The 18,478-nt window shown below is 37.6% G+C and overlaps 2 protein-coding genes across 2 annotated transcripts; both read right to left on the reverse strand.

Moving 5' to 3' along the window:
• Positions 1-168: 168 nt before the first annotated feature.
• LOC113714869 (uncharacterized) lies at positions 169-7,544 on the reverse strand. Its single transcript, XM_027238994.2, has 6 exons — positions 6,006-7,544; positions 5,690-5,885; positions 5,202-5,288; positions 4,032-4,400; positions 2,394-2,547; positions 169-1,576 (listed from the first exon to the last, which is right to left on the reverse strand). The coding sequence occupies exons 1-6, from the start codon at positions 6,074-6,076 to the stop codon at positions 441-443; spliced, it is 2,013 nt and encodes a 670-aa protein (XP_027094795.2). The 5' UTR covers positions 6,077-7,544; the 3' UTR covers positions 169-440.
• A 1,486-nt stretch (positions 7,545-9,030) lies between these two features.
• Positions 9,031-16,596, reverse strand: LOC113714485 (NADPH--cytochrome P450 reductase-like). The gene is made up of 18 exons (XM_072068285.1): positions 15,980-16,596; positions 14,911-14,970; positions 14,745-14,821; positions 14,544-14,601; positions 14,360-14,446; positions 14,159-14,195; positions 12,816-12,885; positions 12,460-12,654; positions 12,266-12,358; positions 11,500-11,725; positions 11,286-11,369; positions 10,925-11,076; positions 10,731-10,827; positions 10,479-10,628; positions 10,325-10,402; positions 10,108-10,230; positions 9,912-10,025; positions 9,031-9,505 (listed from the first exon to the last, which is right to left on the reverse strand). Exons 1-18 carry the CDS (start codon positions 16,271-16,273, stop codon positions 9,425-9,427), a joined length of 2,076 nt encoding a protein of 691 aa, XP_071924386.1. The 5' UTR covers positions 16,274-16,596; the 3' UTR covers positions 9,031-9,424.
• Between the last annotated feature and the right edge of the window lie 1,882 nt (positions 16,597-18,478).

The following is an 18,478-nucleotide window of genomic DNA, read 5'->3' on the forward strand; positions in this document are numbered from 1 at the left end:
GTTATAACTTCTTACGGGGAAATCCAACTCGCAAGACGAATAGAAGAATAGCACTAGCAGAACCATCTAATTGAAAAGTGAAAACGAAATTAATAGGGTACAACTGCAGAAGTCAAAAGAGGCATAGAGTAACTGAGTCAAGCCCAAGCTTGATCTGAGGAAAGGGGAGATCAAACATTTCCTCCAATATAAGAAATTGATGAAACGAAATATACCCTACTTATGTCAGAACGCCTTCAACTTATTTACAAACTAATCAAAGAGGGCTCCACTATTCACAGATGAAAAGATACCAGAAGTCATGAATTCACAAGCTTTTTCTATCTAACCTGACAGTAACTGCTTCCTGCAAAATTACATACAATTCAGAAAGGTGGGGAGAGAGGAATAATAACATCGGCCAACAGTCATTCCACAAGTAATTAATTCAGGCGAGCAAGCTATTTTTCACTTCGCCCCATTCTAAAAGCTTCTCGTTGCTTTAAATTTGCTTGTCCATCATTTCCATCCAAATCCATGATTAAGCCCTCTTCTCTCTTTGCCATGTTATTCTCAAACATTTCCTTGACGGGTTTATCACTGATGCATTTAACTGGCATACCCATCACATCATCCTTACTTATGCTGTCAAATGTGGTTGAGGCCTGGTTGTCAGTTGGACTAAGATGACCATTGCTAGCTGCCATACTAGAGCTTTGTGAATCAATCAGATCTCCTGCTTTTTTGTTAAGAGCATTGGCTGAAGCAGAGACCTCATCACCACTGGCATGCTCTTTCAATATTTCGCCCATAACAGATGCTTGACCTCCCTCAGCCTGATCACTACATAAATTCTCTGAAGCACCCTGATCCTCTTGGACTTGATTTGGTTTAGTATCAACAGAAACAGCAGTCAGATCTCCTTTCATTTGTTCATTGGACCCGTCACATTTGAAACCAGCTTGATTTTCTTTAAGAAGGTCTTTTTCAGAATTGCACATAAAGGTACCAAAATCCTCAACAATTTTTGACTCGAGCCTTGAAACAGGGCCAGGCACGGCAACACTTGTTACTTCAGACGGTGCACTTAATTCTTGAGCAGTGCCAGCTGAGTTGGGTTGATTTAGAGGTATTGCAGGTTTTGAAGATGTGCCTAGGACTTGCTGAGTTCCACCATTTTGTGAGGAACTTACTGCAGCTGTTGAGTAAGTGGAAAGTGGTTTTGAAGCCAGGCCAGTGCGGATGAAGTGCACATTGCTGGGCAATGAATTTGCATTGCCTGCCATGGACGATTTGAGCACAGAACCTCCGGGCATGATATGGACAGCATTCTTAGATTGTGCAGCCTTGAGTAGTGTTGCAGCATCTGAAGGGGTAGCAATCCGGGCTCCAGCAGCTACTGCTGCCGCTTTAACCATTGAATCCGGACTAATAGTAGATTTTGTAGAAGGTTTCTTGGTTGTAACTCGAGATTTTGATGATCCAATTTGATGCCCTGCAGTTGACACAGAATCATGTTGCAATGGTGCGACAATGGATGGAGTTTCATTAGAATGAGGTGGTCCAAGTTTGCTGTGTGCAACATTTGTATTCGTCCCTGCCATCCAATTTCAACCAGAAACTAGTGAAAGCTTTGCAAAAGTTGATGAAGACATACTGGGTGTAACTGTGATGATGATCTGTTGAATTTAACTGATTAAAAAGTTCAAAAAAGAAAAGCATAATGCTATTCCTACCATCTTCCAAACCGTTGGGCACCTTTGCAACTGAAAATGTAAGATGCTCAACACATTTCTCATCCAATGGTTTGCTCTTTGTTTGTGTTAAAAGAGTTTTGCAAATATCAAACAAATATGTCAGCAGGCATTTCACCTCCTGTTACTCTATTATTCACATAATGAACCTTGACAACGGTCATCCCCAAACAGCCACTCAACTGACAAGTCAGGTGCAATGGAATATATGTCGTTTGAGTTAAGATACAGAAAAACGGAAGAAGATAGGCTTTAAAATATCAAGAACCATTAATTGTATCTGTCTAATTTTTGGCAGGTTAAAGCAACTTTATAACCAAATCATAGAAAAGCCTTAGCATTTGCAGAATAGGTTGAAGAGCTCATTTGATCTAAAGGTGTCTTGTTTCCCAAATTATGGGAAGCAAGTATTAGCTAAAGGCTTTTGTGTAACTTCACGCACTGGTTTGAAATTGACCATTAAACATACCACTTACAGTTGACAAACCAATATCATCTTTGATTTACCCCCGTCTCCATCCCATCTACTTTACACTCAAATCTATACTCAATATTCACCATGAATGTAAGCACAAAAAACATAAACTATCTTTGGATCAAGTTCAAGAAATTTTCTTTTGTCATAATTTTCCACACACGTGCACACACAGATATAACTACCTGATGAAATCGAAGGAGATGATTTCAAGGTATCCCCCATAGGCATATTAAGAGCCAGTGACACAGCACGACGGGCAGCCAGCTGAACCTCTGAAAGCTGTGAGCCTGTTCCTAGAGTCACATTACCCTTTCGTTTCTTGATAATAGCCCACCTCTGCACATATTCATGACCAAGAAATTAGACTAACTGAATATGTAGACCAGTAACAATGCAGAGAACTAATAGTAAAAGTTGTTTACATGATCAGACACATTTTATTAATTTGCATAAGTTTGGACCATGTGACTAGGTCTTCTCTTCACCGAGTATTCACAAACTGCATTTATGTAATACGAGTGCAATGTGTATATCCATCCGCACAGTTAAACTTCTAAATACCTATTCCGTTGCCGGGAATTGAACCCGGGAGACCTGGACAAAATCCAGGCATCCTAACCATACTAGATAACAAGGGATTCCTTCACTAAAATATCTTAGTGAAACCATGTAATGAAGATGATGCAAGTCAACTGTTGATGCGTCTTGATCATCAAGTTTGCTATGACCTGCTCAGACAAAACTGTAGATTCCATCATGGGGGCTGAAACGTATCCTACTAGCTTCAATTTATTATCCTGAATGAAATCATTTCCTAAAAAGTTGACCTTAAACAAAGCAATGTTTGCATCAGAAATTTTGCAAAATCCTCTAACCTGTTTATTCATTTTCTTATACCTTACTTTCCACAGTTTTCATTCTCCACAGGAGTAAAACTCCAAAAGAATACAAAATGTCACCTTACTGAAGGCTTCCTACAAGTTATGTCTTGTATAATTACACTAACAGTCTATTAAAAGGTTTGCCATGCAAATTAAAAATATCTCATATTAAAGCCAAATCCCAACATTCCTGGAAGCCCTGACCAGCCATCATGTAGCAATATGGTAAAAGGAACACCTATCAGGAAACATGAAAAAGGAAAACAAAAAAGAAAAACGGAAAAGAACAGATATACGGCAGCAAACAGACCTAGCTGTGTATCTTTATCACCAACCCTCAAAACAACTAACTAGTCTGATAGGGTTCCAGAAAATTATACTAGATCCGGTATCTCAAAAATTCTCACACACATGATAAATAAAACATCTGAAAAGTTTCACCAATTTGATTGTCTTCCTGATACAACTCGTGAAAATCCTATGTAAACCATGCTTCATCAGATTTCTGAAAATTCAGATGAATCTTTATACAGAAGGATATTCTTCTTTCGGAATTTTATTAAATAGAGCAGCCACTCTTACTGATTTTTCTCTGTGCATGTATTTAAGTTAATTCCCCAGTAACATCCAGAAATATCAATTCTCTTAAATGCCCAAAGGAGTGCAGTTAACTGACTCTCTTCTGAACTAAGGGCAGACTTGTCCTTCTGCCTCTGAACGAGTTAAAGCTACTCGTAATTTTTAAAGTCAAGCTTAACTATGTCATATAACCCAAACAAGAAAACTTTCATTTTGTTAGTAAGGATTTAAGAACATTTTTTGCATCATTGAAGATAAGCCTTCACCATGCTTACATCCAAGAATATCTGGCTCATAAGATTAAAACAAATAAAAACATACTTGGACCATCAAGGAAACTTTGCAAATTAGATAAAGAACCTGAGATAGTTGTGAGGCTGTTCTATCACTCTTAAAGTCTCCTTTTAAGATATTTGCCCAATTTCCTTCACCAAACTTTCGCACAGCAGCCATAAGTTCCTGATCCTCAACATCTGTCCATGCTTTTCTTTTCCTTCGAGGCAAATTTGCATTAGCTGCTCCATTAGAATCCAATGCTTCAGCACTTGCGACAGAAGGCAGTGACGGTTTCTGTACAGAAACTGGAACTGTTATGTTCGTCCCTTGCGCAAACACATTACAATGTGAATTCTCAGGAGCTCTGGATGGCTGGCCTTTCGGAATATTAATAGTTAAGGGAGCTTCAACTGTTAAGCCATTGGGATCGCTTGGTCCAGAAGCAATTAATACCTATGCAGGGCAAATTTTCACCAAAAGTCAATCAGAAATATACAGAATGACACATACGCATTTATGCAAAGTGTACAATGGAAATGTAGTGAAACAAGTGAATATGTGCGTTACAGCTTTGAGTGTATAATCAAAATGTAGTGAAACAAGTGAATACATGCGACAACTTTTCCGAAGCACTAGAAATCAATCATAGAGTGTATCTTAGCAGCAAAAACCAAGAAAAAAAAATCCATCTACATAAAAAATATATACATAGACCATCAACCCAATTTCTCCATTGTATTAGCCAAATAAGAATCCAATCAGTGTAACCAACCAACCAAATCATTCCCTTTCCTATACAGTCTCAACAAAAAAATAGCTAAGCAGTTTAAGCAGCAGTAGGCAAGATCGATAAAACAAATTTGCAACTGCTTTCAAGCTTCAAAAATTTGTACCATCTTAAAAAGCCTAAAAGTGAAGTCCTTCGAGGTACAGTGTTGAAGCACCTTAAAATCATCCCATACAAGATATACGCCACACATTTAATTCTTTGAATCTTACCATTTTGGACATTTATGTCCCAATAATCGTTGTTCTACTAAGTTCCAAATGTAATTAAATCAAGTCAGCTAACAAGCAAAAAGTGAAAAGTAGCTTTTACATTGAAAGCTGCCAAAACTACCAACATAATGGCCACACATTACGCAAATACTCCATCTAGCTAAATATTCGCCTGGAGTACCATTCAATGCAAGCATACCATTCAGCATAAAACTGTAAAAAAAATGCAGGTAAAATATTATACATCAACTTTACCTTCACACAAGCTGCAGCTTCTGCCAAAGCTTCATTACTCACCGCGGGAAAAGCTTCCAAGTCACATTCTAAATCACTATCATCATCCTGCCAAGCAAGCATCATCAAATCTTACCACACCCTCACTACCAACACCCCAGTCCATGCACAGAAACAGTAAGTACATCCCTCAAGCGTACAAAAGAAAAGCACTGCAGGCCTAAAAACTTCTCACTTTTCCCTAAATCACCACAATACACACCTTTTAGAACACGTAACTACGTCTCTACAGATAAACACATACACAAGTGCGTAACTCAACAGAGGTCAAGCAACATCTTCGACTCTATTGACTGAAATAATATACATATTCCTCGTCACTTTTTTTTAAGTTTTTTTGTGTGTGTGTGGGGGGGGGGGGGAGGGGGTGTTGCTAATTTCTTAAGCGCAAGACATCCAGGGCTACGAATTAATTGACCTCAATTGAATCCAAAGCAGCGGTAATTTACCAGAGGTTGAGCAGCAGCATCATCGAGTCTATCAAGCAAAGCGTCGCGATAAGCCAAATGCCGCCAAAGCATCTGGTACTCCCTCGGGTTAGAAATTCCTGTCTTCGACTTTTTCACCAAAACATTCCAATCAATTTTAGAATCCTCCACCTGCGCCACCTCCTGCAGCAGCGTAAGCACCGTCGTCGCCGTATACCTTCATTCACCAATTTCAAACAAGAACACCCGACCCGGGAAAAAAAAAACCTCAGTAAGGGAAAACCAGAAAAAAGGGGGGGGGGAATGATTTTGGGGAAAAAGAATAATGTGTAGAGACCTTTGTAAGAGAGTGGAAAAGTCTTCTTCGGTGACGAAATTCTTTCTGGGCTTCTTTGATTTCTCCCCCATTTTGGTTATGGCAAAACCCCAGATAGAGAGAGAGTGTGTGTGAGAGAGAGGGAAAGGGAGGGTTTAGCAGAGAAATTGTTGGGGGCCGGGGAAGGGGTGGGTTGTAAGGGAGACGAAGGCTACGTTGGACGACGACGTTTCTGAGAGGACGGAGCTGAAGAGGAAAGTGAAAGACAGTTGAAGATCGTGGACGACACGCGCATCCGGAATTTACGACACGAGAGCGTGGGGGAGAAGGGGAGACTGGCTGCACTGACGGCGTGCGCGTGAGCGGACAGAAGTTGGGTACTGCTACTCGTCTGCTACTGTACTCGTACTAGCAGTCTAGTAGTGGTAGTAGTGGAATATTAGTACTAGTAGGAGTAGTACGTGTTTGGGGCTCAAGAAATCAAAGCTGGTTTCACCGATGCAAACATAGAGATGTAAACGAGTCGAATTGAATCTAGTATCTTATGTTTGAACTTTATTCGTTAAATGATTCGAACAATGTTCGAATTCGTTCGTTAATTTTCGAACTTCAAACCTATGGACCTGTTTGGAACCTCAATTTTTTACCAAGTTTTTTAGCTACTAGTTTTTTAACAACTTTAACTACAAGAACCCAGAAAAATTTATCAAATTTTTTAATCAATGCACTTCGAAATATCTAATACCCAAAAAACTTTCTCTTTTCTTCAACTTTCTCCCTTACCCCGATCCACCACACCTACATCGCCGGCCACCACCTCCACCGCTGCTTCCGGCGCCAATCACATATTCCGGAGTCAGTCTTCCTTTTTTTTTTTTTTTTTCCTTTCTCCCTCTCCCTCTTCTCTTTTGACCGATCTGCAACCCCTTTCTTTTCTTTTTTCTTTTTTTTCTCTCCATTTCCCGCTCCTTCCCTCCCCTCTCCCCCGCTCCTCCCCCTCCCCTCCCCTTCCCGGCCACCCTCCAACCTTCTTTTTTTTCTACCCCTTGAGTAGCTTAGTGGTGGGCGGCTGGTGGTTACATAAGCCGTCTCTCTCTCTCGATTTTCCAAAACCTTTACCCTCTTACTCTCATTTTCCGTGTCATCGCCGCTGCTACTCCTGCCACCGCTACCTCTGCCGCCGCGACCATGAACCTCTCATCGTCCTCCTCTTTAAGACTCGATACTAATTTGATTTGCACCAGAGCAGTTGTAGCAGTCACATTCAATGGACCTCAATCTTACTGAATTCCCTTTGGCGGGATGGGTCCGAGGAAAGTGGTATAGTTCAGCCCCACTTGCTTCTCTGCAGCCAAGCCGATAGATGTTGTGGTGGATAGGCAACTGCAGAAGGTGGGTGAGTTGGGGTCCTGTGGGCTGAGTCGAATTGAGTCCCTGAGTCAAGTTTCGGGGGTGCTAGGTTGCTAATGGGGCGATGAAGGGAAATTTGGACCATCTGCTGGTTCTTCAATGTCGAGACAGAGCTGACGGGGGAGGGAAGGGGGAGGGGAAGGAAGAAAAAGAAAAAGAAGAGAGGAAAGATAAGAAAAAGGAAAGAAAGAAAGAGAAAAAAAAAAAGTTTTTCATCTTAAAAAATGTTTTCAAAAACTTCTACAGTGAACTACAGTTAAAATTTTAGACAAATTATCAAAAAACTCAGGTTCCAAACAGGGCCTATGTTCGTATTCGATTCGTTAAGCAAAGTTCATGTTCGAGTTCATGTTCGGCTCGTTTAACATAAACGAGCCGTTTGCGAACATATTCGAAATGCTCGAATTCAAATTATTTTAAGTCTTAAATATGCCATACAAATCCTTAATCATTCTAAAAAACAATTAAAGTACTAAGTGACTATATTCTATTATTCATTAACTATATAACTAACATTAACATAAAAATAACAAATAAAACCCTCCTAATATAATAGTCTAGCCATAAAATTAATCCTAAAATTTGTCAAATGATAATTATGTCTATATTTGTGAACATTCATTAAAACTTGTGAACATGCTTGTGTTCGCAAACGTTTGTTAAAACTCGCAAATATGTTCGTGTTCGCGAAATTATTAATCGAACAAAAAAATTCATTCGAATTTATTTCAAAAGGTTTCGAACGAGTCTTTCACGAACACTAACATATCGAAACGAACCGAGTTACCGAACAATTCGATTCGTTTAACAGCTCTATACAAACATAATCAAAATACTAATGTTAGATACATTCTACTTCTACTTTTCAGCTTTTTCGTCTTCTATTAAAACAAATCTTACCTCTAAATACAAAAGTAGAATCAGAATGTCAAATTCCCACCCCCAAAAAAAAAAAAAAAAAAAAAAAATTTCTGAATGAGCCTAAACAAGAACAAGCCTTTTATATTCCACGATGTACATTCTCATTCCGAGCTGCCTGTAATGACGAGCAAACAAAAGATTATGCATGCACATATCAACTTAGTTGAAGTTGAGCTGCAAACCAAAAAGACCATTTGCGCAATTACCAAACTTGGAGCGATACTCATCAGGAGACATGAACGCATCTCTTCAGACTTTGTTGGAATGCGACCTCTTTCCTGCTATACCGTAGACCGTAGCGTGTTCATTATTGTAGCCCTTAAAATTAACACCAAATCACCACAATTCAGTTACTGTTTGCCCAAATCTTGTCCAGCTGTTTCAAGTATAAATTCACGTCCTTCATCTTCTTGGTTTCCTCCAGTCCAACCCGAAATCAAACATGCAAAAATGTGACTTTCTCCAGAACCAGAACCTCCAACCAAAAGTTTCCCACTTCTCGAACGTTACTTCATTGGCATGATCATCAGGAACGTTACTTCAGTTCAAGAATTGGCATGATCATCAGGTGCTACCAGCAGCAAATCCGCTATTAACTTGTTTTACCACTTCTTGTCGGTCAAATAGGTTAACAAATTGGCAAGTTTATGGTTCGTACACACACACACACACACGCACGCATAGTTGGCAATTTGCGTTGTATCCTCTCCTAGTCTAAACAAAGTGCCAATTATCAGCTTTATTCTTACTCTTACTTTGTTTACATAACTAACATTACAAAACCATGCAAAGCAACCCAACTACAACCAACTTGGCCTCCACATGACTTGCTGCTACCTAGTATGATGTTTTTCCGTATCAATGTTGAATTTAACCAAGAGATTCACATATATTATGTATGTCCAATACAAACAGAAAACCCTGCAACCCAGCAGACAAAACTTTCATGTAGCCAGGAATACACGGCTGCAGTTTAGAGTGTTGGTCCATCACTAGCTTCTGGCACCCAAACCAACCGAGAAAACTGCAAAGAACGAGCTTGTAATATGGAAGAAAAAAGAATTGCGTCCTGCCTATGAAGCAAACAATTGGTACACGAGTAAATATCATCACCAAACGTCCCTGAGATACCTCCCGTCCATTTGTAGTTTCTTCACCATGGCCTCCGCTTCTGTGGAATCGACCTTTTCCTAAAAAAACAGAAAGGCAGTTTGCATGGATGCATTCTTAGAGAGATGTACCCAAGTTAAGCTTCCAATGCAAAAGTATATACAAATATTGCAAAGAAATAACTCTGATAGCATTGACATTTTACTTTATCATGTCACTACTAGGAAATTAAAAATCACATGCAACAGAACATCGAAACAGCTTCCTACAAAATAGTCTGTAATGTATATTATACTTAGTGTAGGCAGTATCACAGGGAAATGCCTCAGCCTAAAAAACAACCTAATTTACGTTAGAATAGAGAAGCCCAACAATCAACCTTAATCAACAGCAGTTAAAACTTTCTCATGGGAATTCCCCCCCCCCCTTTTTTCTTTTTTGGGGGGGGGGGGGGGGGGCAAGAGAGAGAGAGAGAGAATTTCGTACCTGCTCCTGAACAATGGTATGCAAAGTGCGATGCACGTCTCTTGCCATCCCCTTTGCATCCCCACATACATAAAGATGCCCCTTCTGGGAGATCAAACTCCAAAACTCGGCAGCCTGCCCAATAAAAAAGCTGGTGGTTAGTAAAGTGCAACTTCCAACTCATAACCGTAGGCAAACCTGATAAGAATTGACAAACCTTCTCTATCATCTTATGTTGCACATAATCTTTCTGTGGCCCCTCGCGAGAAAATGCAACAATCAGCTTTGATATTACACCTTGGTCAACAAAATTATTTAGCTCATCCTCGTAAATGAAGTCCTGGAAGCAAAGTGTGTTTTAAGGAAGACCTCGAGCAATGGAATAATGTAATAATTTGTGAGACTGAGAGAATAAATAGAATAGTCATGATTACCATCCTGCGATTTCTGCAGCCAAAGAACAATAAAGCAGGACCAAGCTGAGCGCCCTCTTCTTTCAAGACCAATCTCTCCTGTAATGGACATCTGCACCATAAGATTTCTTTTCATGGGAACAGGAGAAATCCAAAAAAAGGAAGTCATCCTTACTTGTAAAAATCCTCTAAATGGAGCCAAGCCAGTGCCAGGTCCCACCATGATGATTGGAATTGAAGGATCAGCTGGTAACTTGAAATTGGAAGATCTAATAAAAACAGGAGCCTTGCTGCAATCTTGGCTTCTCTCCAATGGAACAGCATTCTGCATCAAGTTTTAAATTAACGTGCCGTCTCCAAGAGCTACAGAAGATATTATAAGCACAAATCACAAATATCAATTATACACCTTAGCTTTTCAACTTACTTTCATCCAGGTTGAACATACTCCTTTGTGAATACGGCCAGTTGGAGTTGGCCCATAAACCAAGGCACAGGTCACATGAACTCTATTGGGAACAAATCTGCAGCAAGTTAATGAAATCAACCAATTGTTAGTCGATTGCAATTCATGCTACACACCATTTTTATTGTCATAGATGATTATTGGGTAAAAATCACCTGGGTGAAGAAGAGATCGAATAGTAACGAGGTGGCAGACGAGGGGCTATTGCTGCAAAAAATACACCAAGTGGAGGTTTCACTGAGGGAAACTCAGCCATTACCTCAAGAAGACTCCTCTGACTCCCCACAACCCATTGGGAGTACTCATCCTGAAATCCAATCACACCATTTAGAAACACAATACTAAGCAGAAGCACTCACCAAGGTAAGGAATTAGTCTATTCGATAAGTAGTTACTAATTTGCTATTTATAGTCAAGCAGGTCAAAAAACAAAAGTATGATAAAGGGAAATAAAGAATGTGAACGAAGCAACAAAGATCAAATGGAAAAGAAACAACATTGGAGGAACTTGTTCACCTTCCCCTGAGGTGATGATAAGAATTTTAGCCTTTCTGCTTCACTAGGTTCACTTGCATGAGCAGCTAATGCGACCAAAGCAGCCTGTAAATTTTCAAAATTTAGAAATTAGGGCCACAGTTAGCAATTATAACTGTCAAAAGTTAAACAGTAAAATTTTCACAAAAGATCTCGATCTACATTCTACAAAAAAAAAAAAAAAAAAAAAGCACACCTTTCGAGGAGGATTCAAAAGATCAGCATAGCGAGCAAGGGCAGTACGAAGAAAGCAAGGACCGGGAAAAGGAGGCGGTAATGAGCCTCCAAGGGATGTTCCATCTTCTTTGTCAGCATGGATAGAAAATCGTACACTTAAAGGTTGGCCCAACAGTTTTGCTGCTTCTTCAACAGTTTCATCACAGTTTTCAGCATAAACCCCCACATGATCTCCAGTTTCATAACTGTAAAAGAAGTATATGATTAGGAGAACAAGATTGGCCTGTAACAATTACATGATGAATTTAAACATATAGAGAGTACATAAAAGAAAATTAGCAGATAAATGGAAGTATAGGCAGGCTTTTATAGAAGTCAAGGGCAATTAAGAATAAGTTCCATGGTCAAGAATCAACTTTGGCTTCTACAATCCACCATCAGCCCAAAAAGCTGTAATCAGGTAATCCATCAGCTAAAAGAAGAGAAAGCTGATTCAAGGAAGTTAAGAAAATAATGATCATTTACAGGAAAACATGCACTAGTATTATTGGGAAAAATGATCAGATCTTCTGAGATAAGATAAGGCGATATAATTTCCTAATTATCTTTCAAGGGAACAGAGATTTCAGGCAGATATCATTCCCTATCTTTTCCATTTCCACATTTAATAAAAAGAAAAACATTAGTACGAGCTTTTCCGTTTCTTAAACCCTATTATGAACAGAAAAAAATAGTCGTACTTAGACCCCCACCCCACCCCCCAAAAAAAACAGAGAGGTTCTTACTTGATGCCAGTGCCAGATATATCAAATTCCAGGTGGATGCATGACCGATCAGATTCGGGTGTATGAAGCTCTCTTTGAACAGCAACATTAACTCTGCAGATTTTAGTGGGGTTTTAGAGTAGGGGCAGTGAGAATGGTCAGTAAGCCATTAGAATGGTCAAAGAGAACGAATCGCAATATTACTAATCACATACATGCAAGGATGATGAATATCATATGAGGTGTTCCCATTAGCCATGCTGAATTGCTTATCCTCGTAAGATGTGTCCTCAGAATCATAAAACACTACTCTATACTCGAGAATTGCAGCAGTATATGGGGTAGACGCAGAGTTTGCATCATCCTCGTTCCTAAGTATCTGATCCAATTCAGGCCAAAGTTGATCTCGCCTAAACATAATGACACTTACAGAGTCAACCCAACTAGAGAAGCTGATAAAATGCTCTTAATAGTCCATTATTTGCACAAAAATCTAGATTCATAAAGGCAACATAAAATGTAGGACACCTATCACTAAAGAACATTTGGAAATCAGAAAAATAAAACATACCAGGCAGCAAAATCATCCTCGATACATTGGTCATCATCACCAAGACCAAGTGGAACAATCTGTTTCGCACCTGTTCAATCAAAGATATAACTAAATCATCGTGCACTAAACACAAACGTATAAAGAAATATGCAGCATCATGGAAGTGAAGAATCTCCCATTCCCAAACCATAAGCCTTCGAAATGAAAGGAGGTGGTGGGATAAGGGTGATGCAGGAGCATGTTAGATCTTGGATTTTGTTTTTGTTTAGTATATTGTTAGTTATGCTTTTTTGCTATATGTTGCAGTAGTTTTGGAAATTGTTGTGCAGCTGGTGCACATGTGCTATGCATATGCCCCATTAAGGTTATTTTGGTGCTTTGTCACTTTAGGGGGCAACAATGTGCTTGGAGCCCTATAAGCACACATCTTATGTACTGCAGCCAGCAGTTTTCATTTTCGATTTAAAATTTGTATCAGCACTCTTTGGCTTTCATACAGCCTAAAAGCTATTCTCTTTCAAACTTTTTCAATCAATCCCTATCACTTAGTGCTGCTACCCATCCTTTTAGGTACTACACACACACACACACACACATATAGAGAGAGAGAGAGAGAGAGAGAGAGAGTCAGAAAGAGGGAGTGTTTACAGTAAAAGCACAACATTTTCAACATCTCATACCTTCCAGCCATATTGGATCATAATCAACAAGAGGTCCTCTATTAGTGGCAGGCCTTTTTATTGCTATTCTGCACTGCTACTTAACTTATGTCACCTCAATCACTTTCCGATGGCTACTGTGGGGCCGCTATATACTTGTCATCTTGTTGTAGAAAAGCTCCTTTCCTAGACTAAGGATGCATCTTTTATTCTTTTATTCCTCTCTCTCTCTCTCTCTCTGGGTCTCCCATGTTTCTGAAAGGGTTCCTTCTTGAATGAATTTCTTACTACTAAATGTTAACATCGTTGAGAACAAAATGGTCAACTGAAGCATGCAAATCCTGCCCTTGCAATGATCTTAAACTCAAAATAGCGCAGGCAGGTTGAGAGTCAATCCAGGGTTCACATTTTATAAAAAGAATATGAGATGCATGATGGAAGCCAAGATCTACATAATCGTGTATACAAGAAAAACTTATGGAAGAAGTTCCTTTAACTAACACATTTGGAAATTGCTTAGATTGATAATCAAATCACTCTAAAAGTGAGATTACCCTAATAAGAATAATTTTCCAAAATATCAGGAAAGGAGCTTTATTAACAGACCAAATCAGCTAGATCAGAACTTGTGCTAGTGACAAGTTAGATAACACAATAATGCATGACCAGACTGTATTCTGGAGACAAGAAACTTCCATCTACCTTGTTCACTTAGTTGTTCATCGATTACCTTGCCGATCTGTCAAAAAATTTACTGTTAATGAATAGAAGACCAATATCTGCGAAAAGAACATATTTTCAATGTACCTCATTGAAACTCTCATACTAACACTCACCAAGACCATAATTTCTGTTAATAAACGGAAGACCAGTAGATGAGACAAGAATATGTTTTCAATCTACCTTATTGAAATGCTCATACTGACGGTTACCCAGACCAAACACACCATAGGTAAGTTGTTGAAGCCAGGGCTCCCTGTCTTTTAATCCCTAAAAAGAATTATCAAAATGATTCAAAAAGTATTTCACAAGGCAAATACACGAGTTAACATGATCAAAACCAATTCAGTTTGATCTTCCAACCAACCTCACTAAACCATTTGTAAAATCTTGCAGCATTATCAGTCGGCTCTCCATCTCCATAACTAAAAGATCAACGTTAATTATTCAAGCTCATATATTTGCAAACACAACCATACTTTCAGACGCAAAAAATATCTATAGAATCATTTCTTTCAGCTAAAAATACATGGAAGATAAATAAAGGAAGTACAGGCAAATATCTTACGTTGCAACCATGAAGAATGCCAAGGTCTCTTTCTTCAGCTTTTCCTCATACTGATCATCATCCGCAGCATAATCATCCTATTCCCAGTAACAAAGAACGTGATGAATCAATACTCTTTAAATCACAAGCTACCTTCATATAACAGTAGAAAATTTCTCAAGCATACCAAATCAACAACTTTAACAACTGCTTTCTCATATCTTGCCTTGATCTCTTCACCCAATGCCTATCAAAAAATTCACGAAAATTGTTCAGAGGCAATCAGAGTATTATCTGTTCTACCCAAAAACACAAAAGGCGTAATCAAAAGGAACTAACTTGAAATGTAAATATACTTAGAACAAATTCCTGAACAAGCACAAGGCAAAAAAATGCATGTACTACAAAGTTTATGCAGTTGATAAATCATATGATGGATAATGTGTTCCACATGACATAGCCATGCATCTATTATTTGCGCTCTCTGCTTTACTAGTCAAGCAAGCAGGGTAGTAGGCAAGGCTAACTCATATCGTCACATACATGGTGCAATTACTGTACTCCAAAAGGACAATATGTGCATAAAGAAAAATAAAAAATAAAAAAGAAGAAGATAGATTTATAAACCTTTTTTTATGTTGCATCCAGTGACTAATAAAATGTTCGAACCTTCCAACGTTTCCGACGATTAACCAGCAGCAACGAAGTTAAGTAGCCAAAAATTGATATACTATAAATTAGCTAGAAAAAAAAAGAAATGAAAAATCCAGCTGGCCTTCAGGTATATAAAACAAGATAGACTCTGTACATCTCCTGATCCAGCGCTTTTGACAATAGTAAACTAAAAATCAACTTTCTCAAACAATAACACTCAAAAGGAAGACATTCATTTTGTTGTTGTCATTCACCAGTAAATGAAACAAAACTAATCTCCTTAACGAATAAATGGCTAGAGTAATCTTCACCACAACAAATTCTTTTTTTTTTTTTGAGACCAGCATGCACGATCTCTGCGCTAATTCCTCATTTTATGGCCACAAAACAACAGAAATGAAGGCATAAGCTTGTCACTGATTCCACATTCATATTTAATAATCAAACTCATAAATTCAAAAGCAAACTGCCAAAACTTCACATCCAATTCAAAGTCAATGCTCATTTCAAATCAAAAATTCAAGGAAAAAAATCCAATCTTTGACTATTCTAACAAGACAAAATACTAGTAAAAATCAAAGTAAAGATCTCTACTAGTATACCTTAGCAAAGCCCTCAGCAGTACCAGTCTGAGTACCAAAAAAAATCGTAACTTTAACCTTACTAGGATCCACATCATCCTCTTCCTCCTCCGGGACCGAAGTGTTCAACTTGGTAATCACCAACGGCTTCGTTTCTTTACTTCGATCACTCGATCTCTTCCATAAAAACACTAATAAACCCACGATCGCCGCCAACGACGTGGTTAGGACCAACAGAACTTGGTTTCCATCTTCCCCCAACGACACCCCCAAAGCTGACTCAATTGATCTTATTAGCTCCAATTTTGACTCCATCTTTTATAAGACCTCCGCCGAGCTGACTTTGCAGGATGCAAGGCGCGCTGTGGTTGTTAGCGGAGGAGGGGTGTGGTGGGGCGGAGATAGGAGTTTGAGGAGATTTTGACCAGACGGTTTATTGGGGCCGGTGAGTTGAGGGGGCAGGAAAAGCCAAAATGAGGGTCTTTTCCTTTCAGGAAAGCTCCTTTCGGAGTGCGGAAAAAAGGTGGAAGAAAAGGAGGGATTTTGGAATTGTTTGAAATATTCGGGGTCAATGTGTGATAAGGGAGAGAGTGGCAACGCAATTTTTGCGTTATAATACCCTACAGCTCTATATCAATGCACTCCACTAAGAAGGATTTTTCACTTAAAAGCCCAGATCTCCAAACTCTCAATTCCTTTTTTTTTTTTTTTTTTTTTGTAGATTTTCTATTTATTTTAGTTCTTAAAATGCAATGAGTTGGATTCAAAATCTTGACTGTAGACTAACATTCTCATCATTTCAAAATTGTAATTATTTGGATTCCTTTTATTCTATATTTTTTATTTATTTTAATTCCTAAAATGTAATGAGTTGATTTCAAAATCTTGATTGTAGACTATATTCTCATCATTTCAAAATTGAAATTATTTCAAATTATAATAATTTGATGATACATGTGACTTTAATATTTGAGAGGAAAAAGGAATTTTCTGGTCAACACATATTTTTGGTTATGTATTACCCTAATTATATTGAATTATTTTTTCTTTATCTCCAAGATCCTTCTTTGGTTTCTATAGGTATTATTTGTGTTCTTTGATTATGAAATTATCTACACTAATGCCTGGAAAAGAGTTTACATATTATCATATGTATCTATATACATCTATCAATTTTCATACAGATTTTATTCTAGACCTTTCAAAAAGGCTCCTAAAACTCCTTTTCTCCAAAAACACACAATCCAAAAATCAATATATATAAAAATTGCAAAATGATTTTTTAGTTAGAAGCCATGTTGAAAATTGTAACTTCATGTACTACTTAATATTTTTAATCCAAATAAACAAACAGAGATTTTGAAATTTGAAATTTTAAAATTATATAAAATGGACCCTTGATAATTATTTTTTTATTATTCTTGAAAGAATCTAATACTGTATGGATTTTATGCCAAAAAGTAATGGATATATTGATTGAGAAATAAATTAACATTTTGGCAAATAGTTTTTGAATTTTCTAAATGTTGGACATGATGGTTGAGAAATTAATTGGCATTTAGCAAATATTATTTGGTTTTAGATCCATTTCAATTTAATATGACATGTTCTATGTATTATACTAATTTTTTCTCTTTCTTTTTTTTTTTTTTTTGTAATGCATGTTTGTAATAGGGAGACGATAGCTAAAAATTATTTTTTTTAAAATTTTTTATGCATTGGAGGGGTGGGATTTGTGAAGTGAGAAGCTGGAAAGAGTAGGTTAAAGTTGTTTGCAGGTTAAACTAATTTATTAAATTTCTGTATGTTATATATTCCCAAAACTATTTATTTCTTTTTCATAATACGCTTTATGACCTTGCGTAGCACGGATTTTTAGACTAATATTGTAAAATTTAAAAGATATGTAAATGGATGAACAAATTGAATTGCATATTCTTTTCGGGATTAATGTTGATGCCCATATTGATTGGGAATTTGGAATCCATAATCAAAATAAATTTTAACAGATAAAGTATTTAACGAAAGTGCAGAGAGATTGAGAGGTTATTTGGATTACATTTTCTAAAGAGTTTTTCGAAAAAAAATTACTGTCATTCTTTTTAAAGATGTGATGTATATAAAGTGAAAAGGTGATTGAAAAATGTGTTAAATAATTTTTTAAAAATTTAAAAAAATCAAAAATTAGCAATCGAAATAGGACCTAAATTAATTTTGTGGTACCAAATAGGTGCATGTCATTTTACCAATGTGGTAGGCAGAATTTATGGCTGTGTCTAATTGCAGTTTTGGGTGGCAAAGAACTGGTAGAAGTTTCCAGTAAGTTTTGGTACCATTTTGATTCGACTGAATATCCAAAACGAGCAATTTTTCTTTTTCTTTTTTTTTTGTGATTTATTGTTGACCAGTTCAAAGATTGCTCAAACAAAAATAAATAATGCCTATTTGGATTGCTATTTTTTAGATTTTTTGTTAAAAAAAATATACTGTAACAATTTGATGTACATAAGATAAAAAAAT

This window comes from Coffea arabica, chromosome 10c, assembly GCF_036785885.1.
Source record: "Coffea arabica cultivar ET-39 chromosome 10c, Coffea Arabica ET-39 HiFi, whole genome shotgun sequence".
Taxonomy (NCBI): domain Eukaryota; kingdom Viridiplantae; phylum Streptophyta; class Magnoliopsida; order Gentianales; family Rubiaceae; genus Coffea; species Coffea arabica.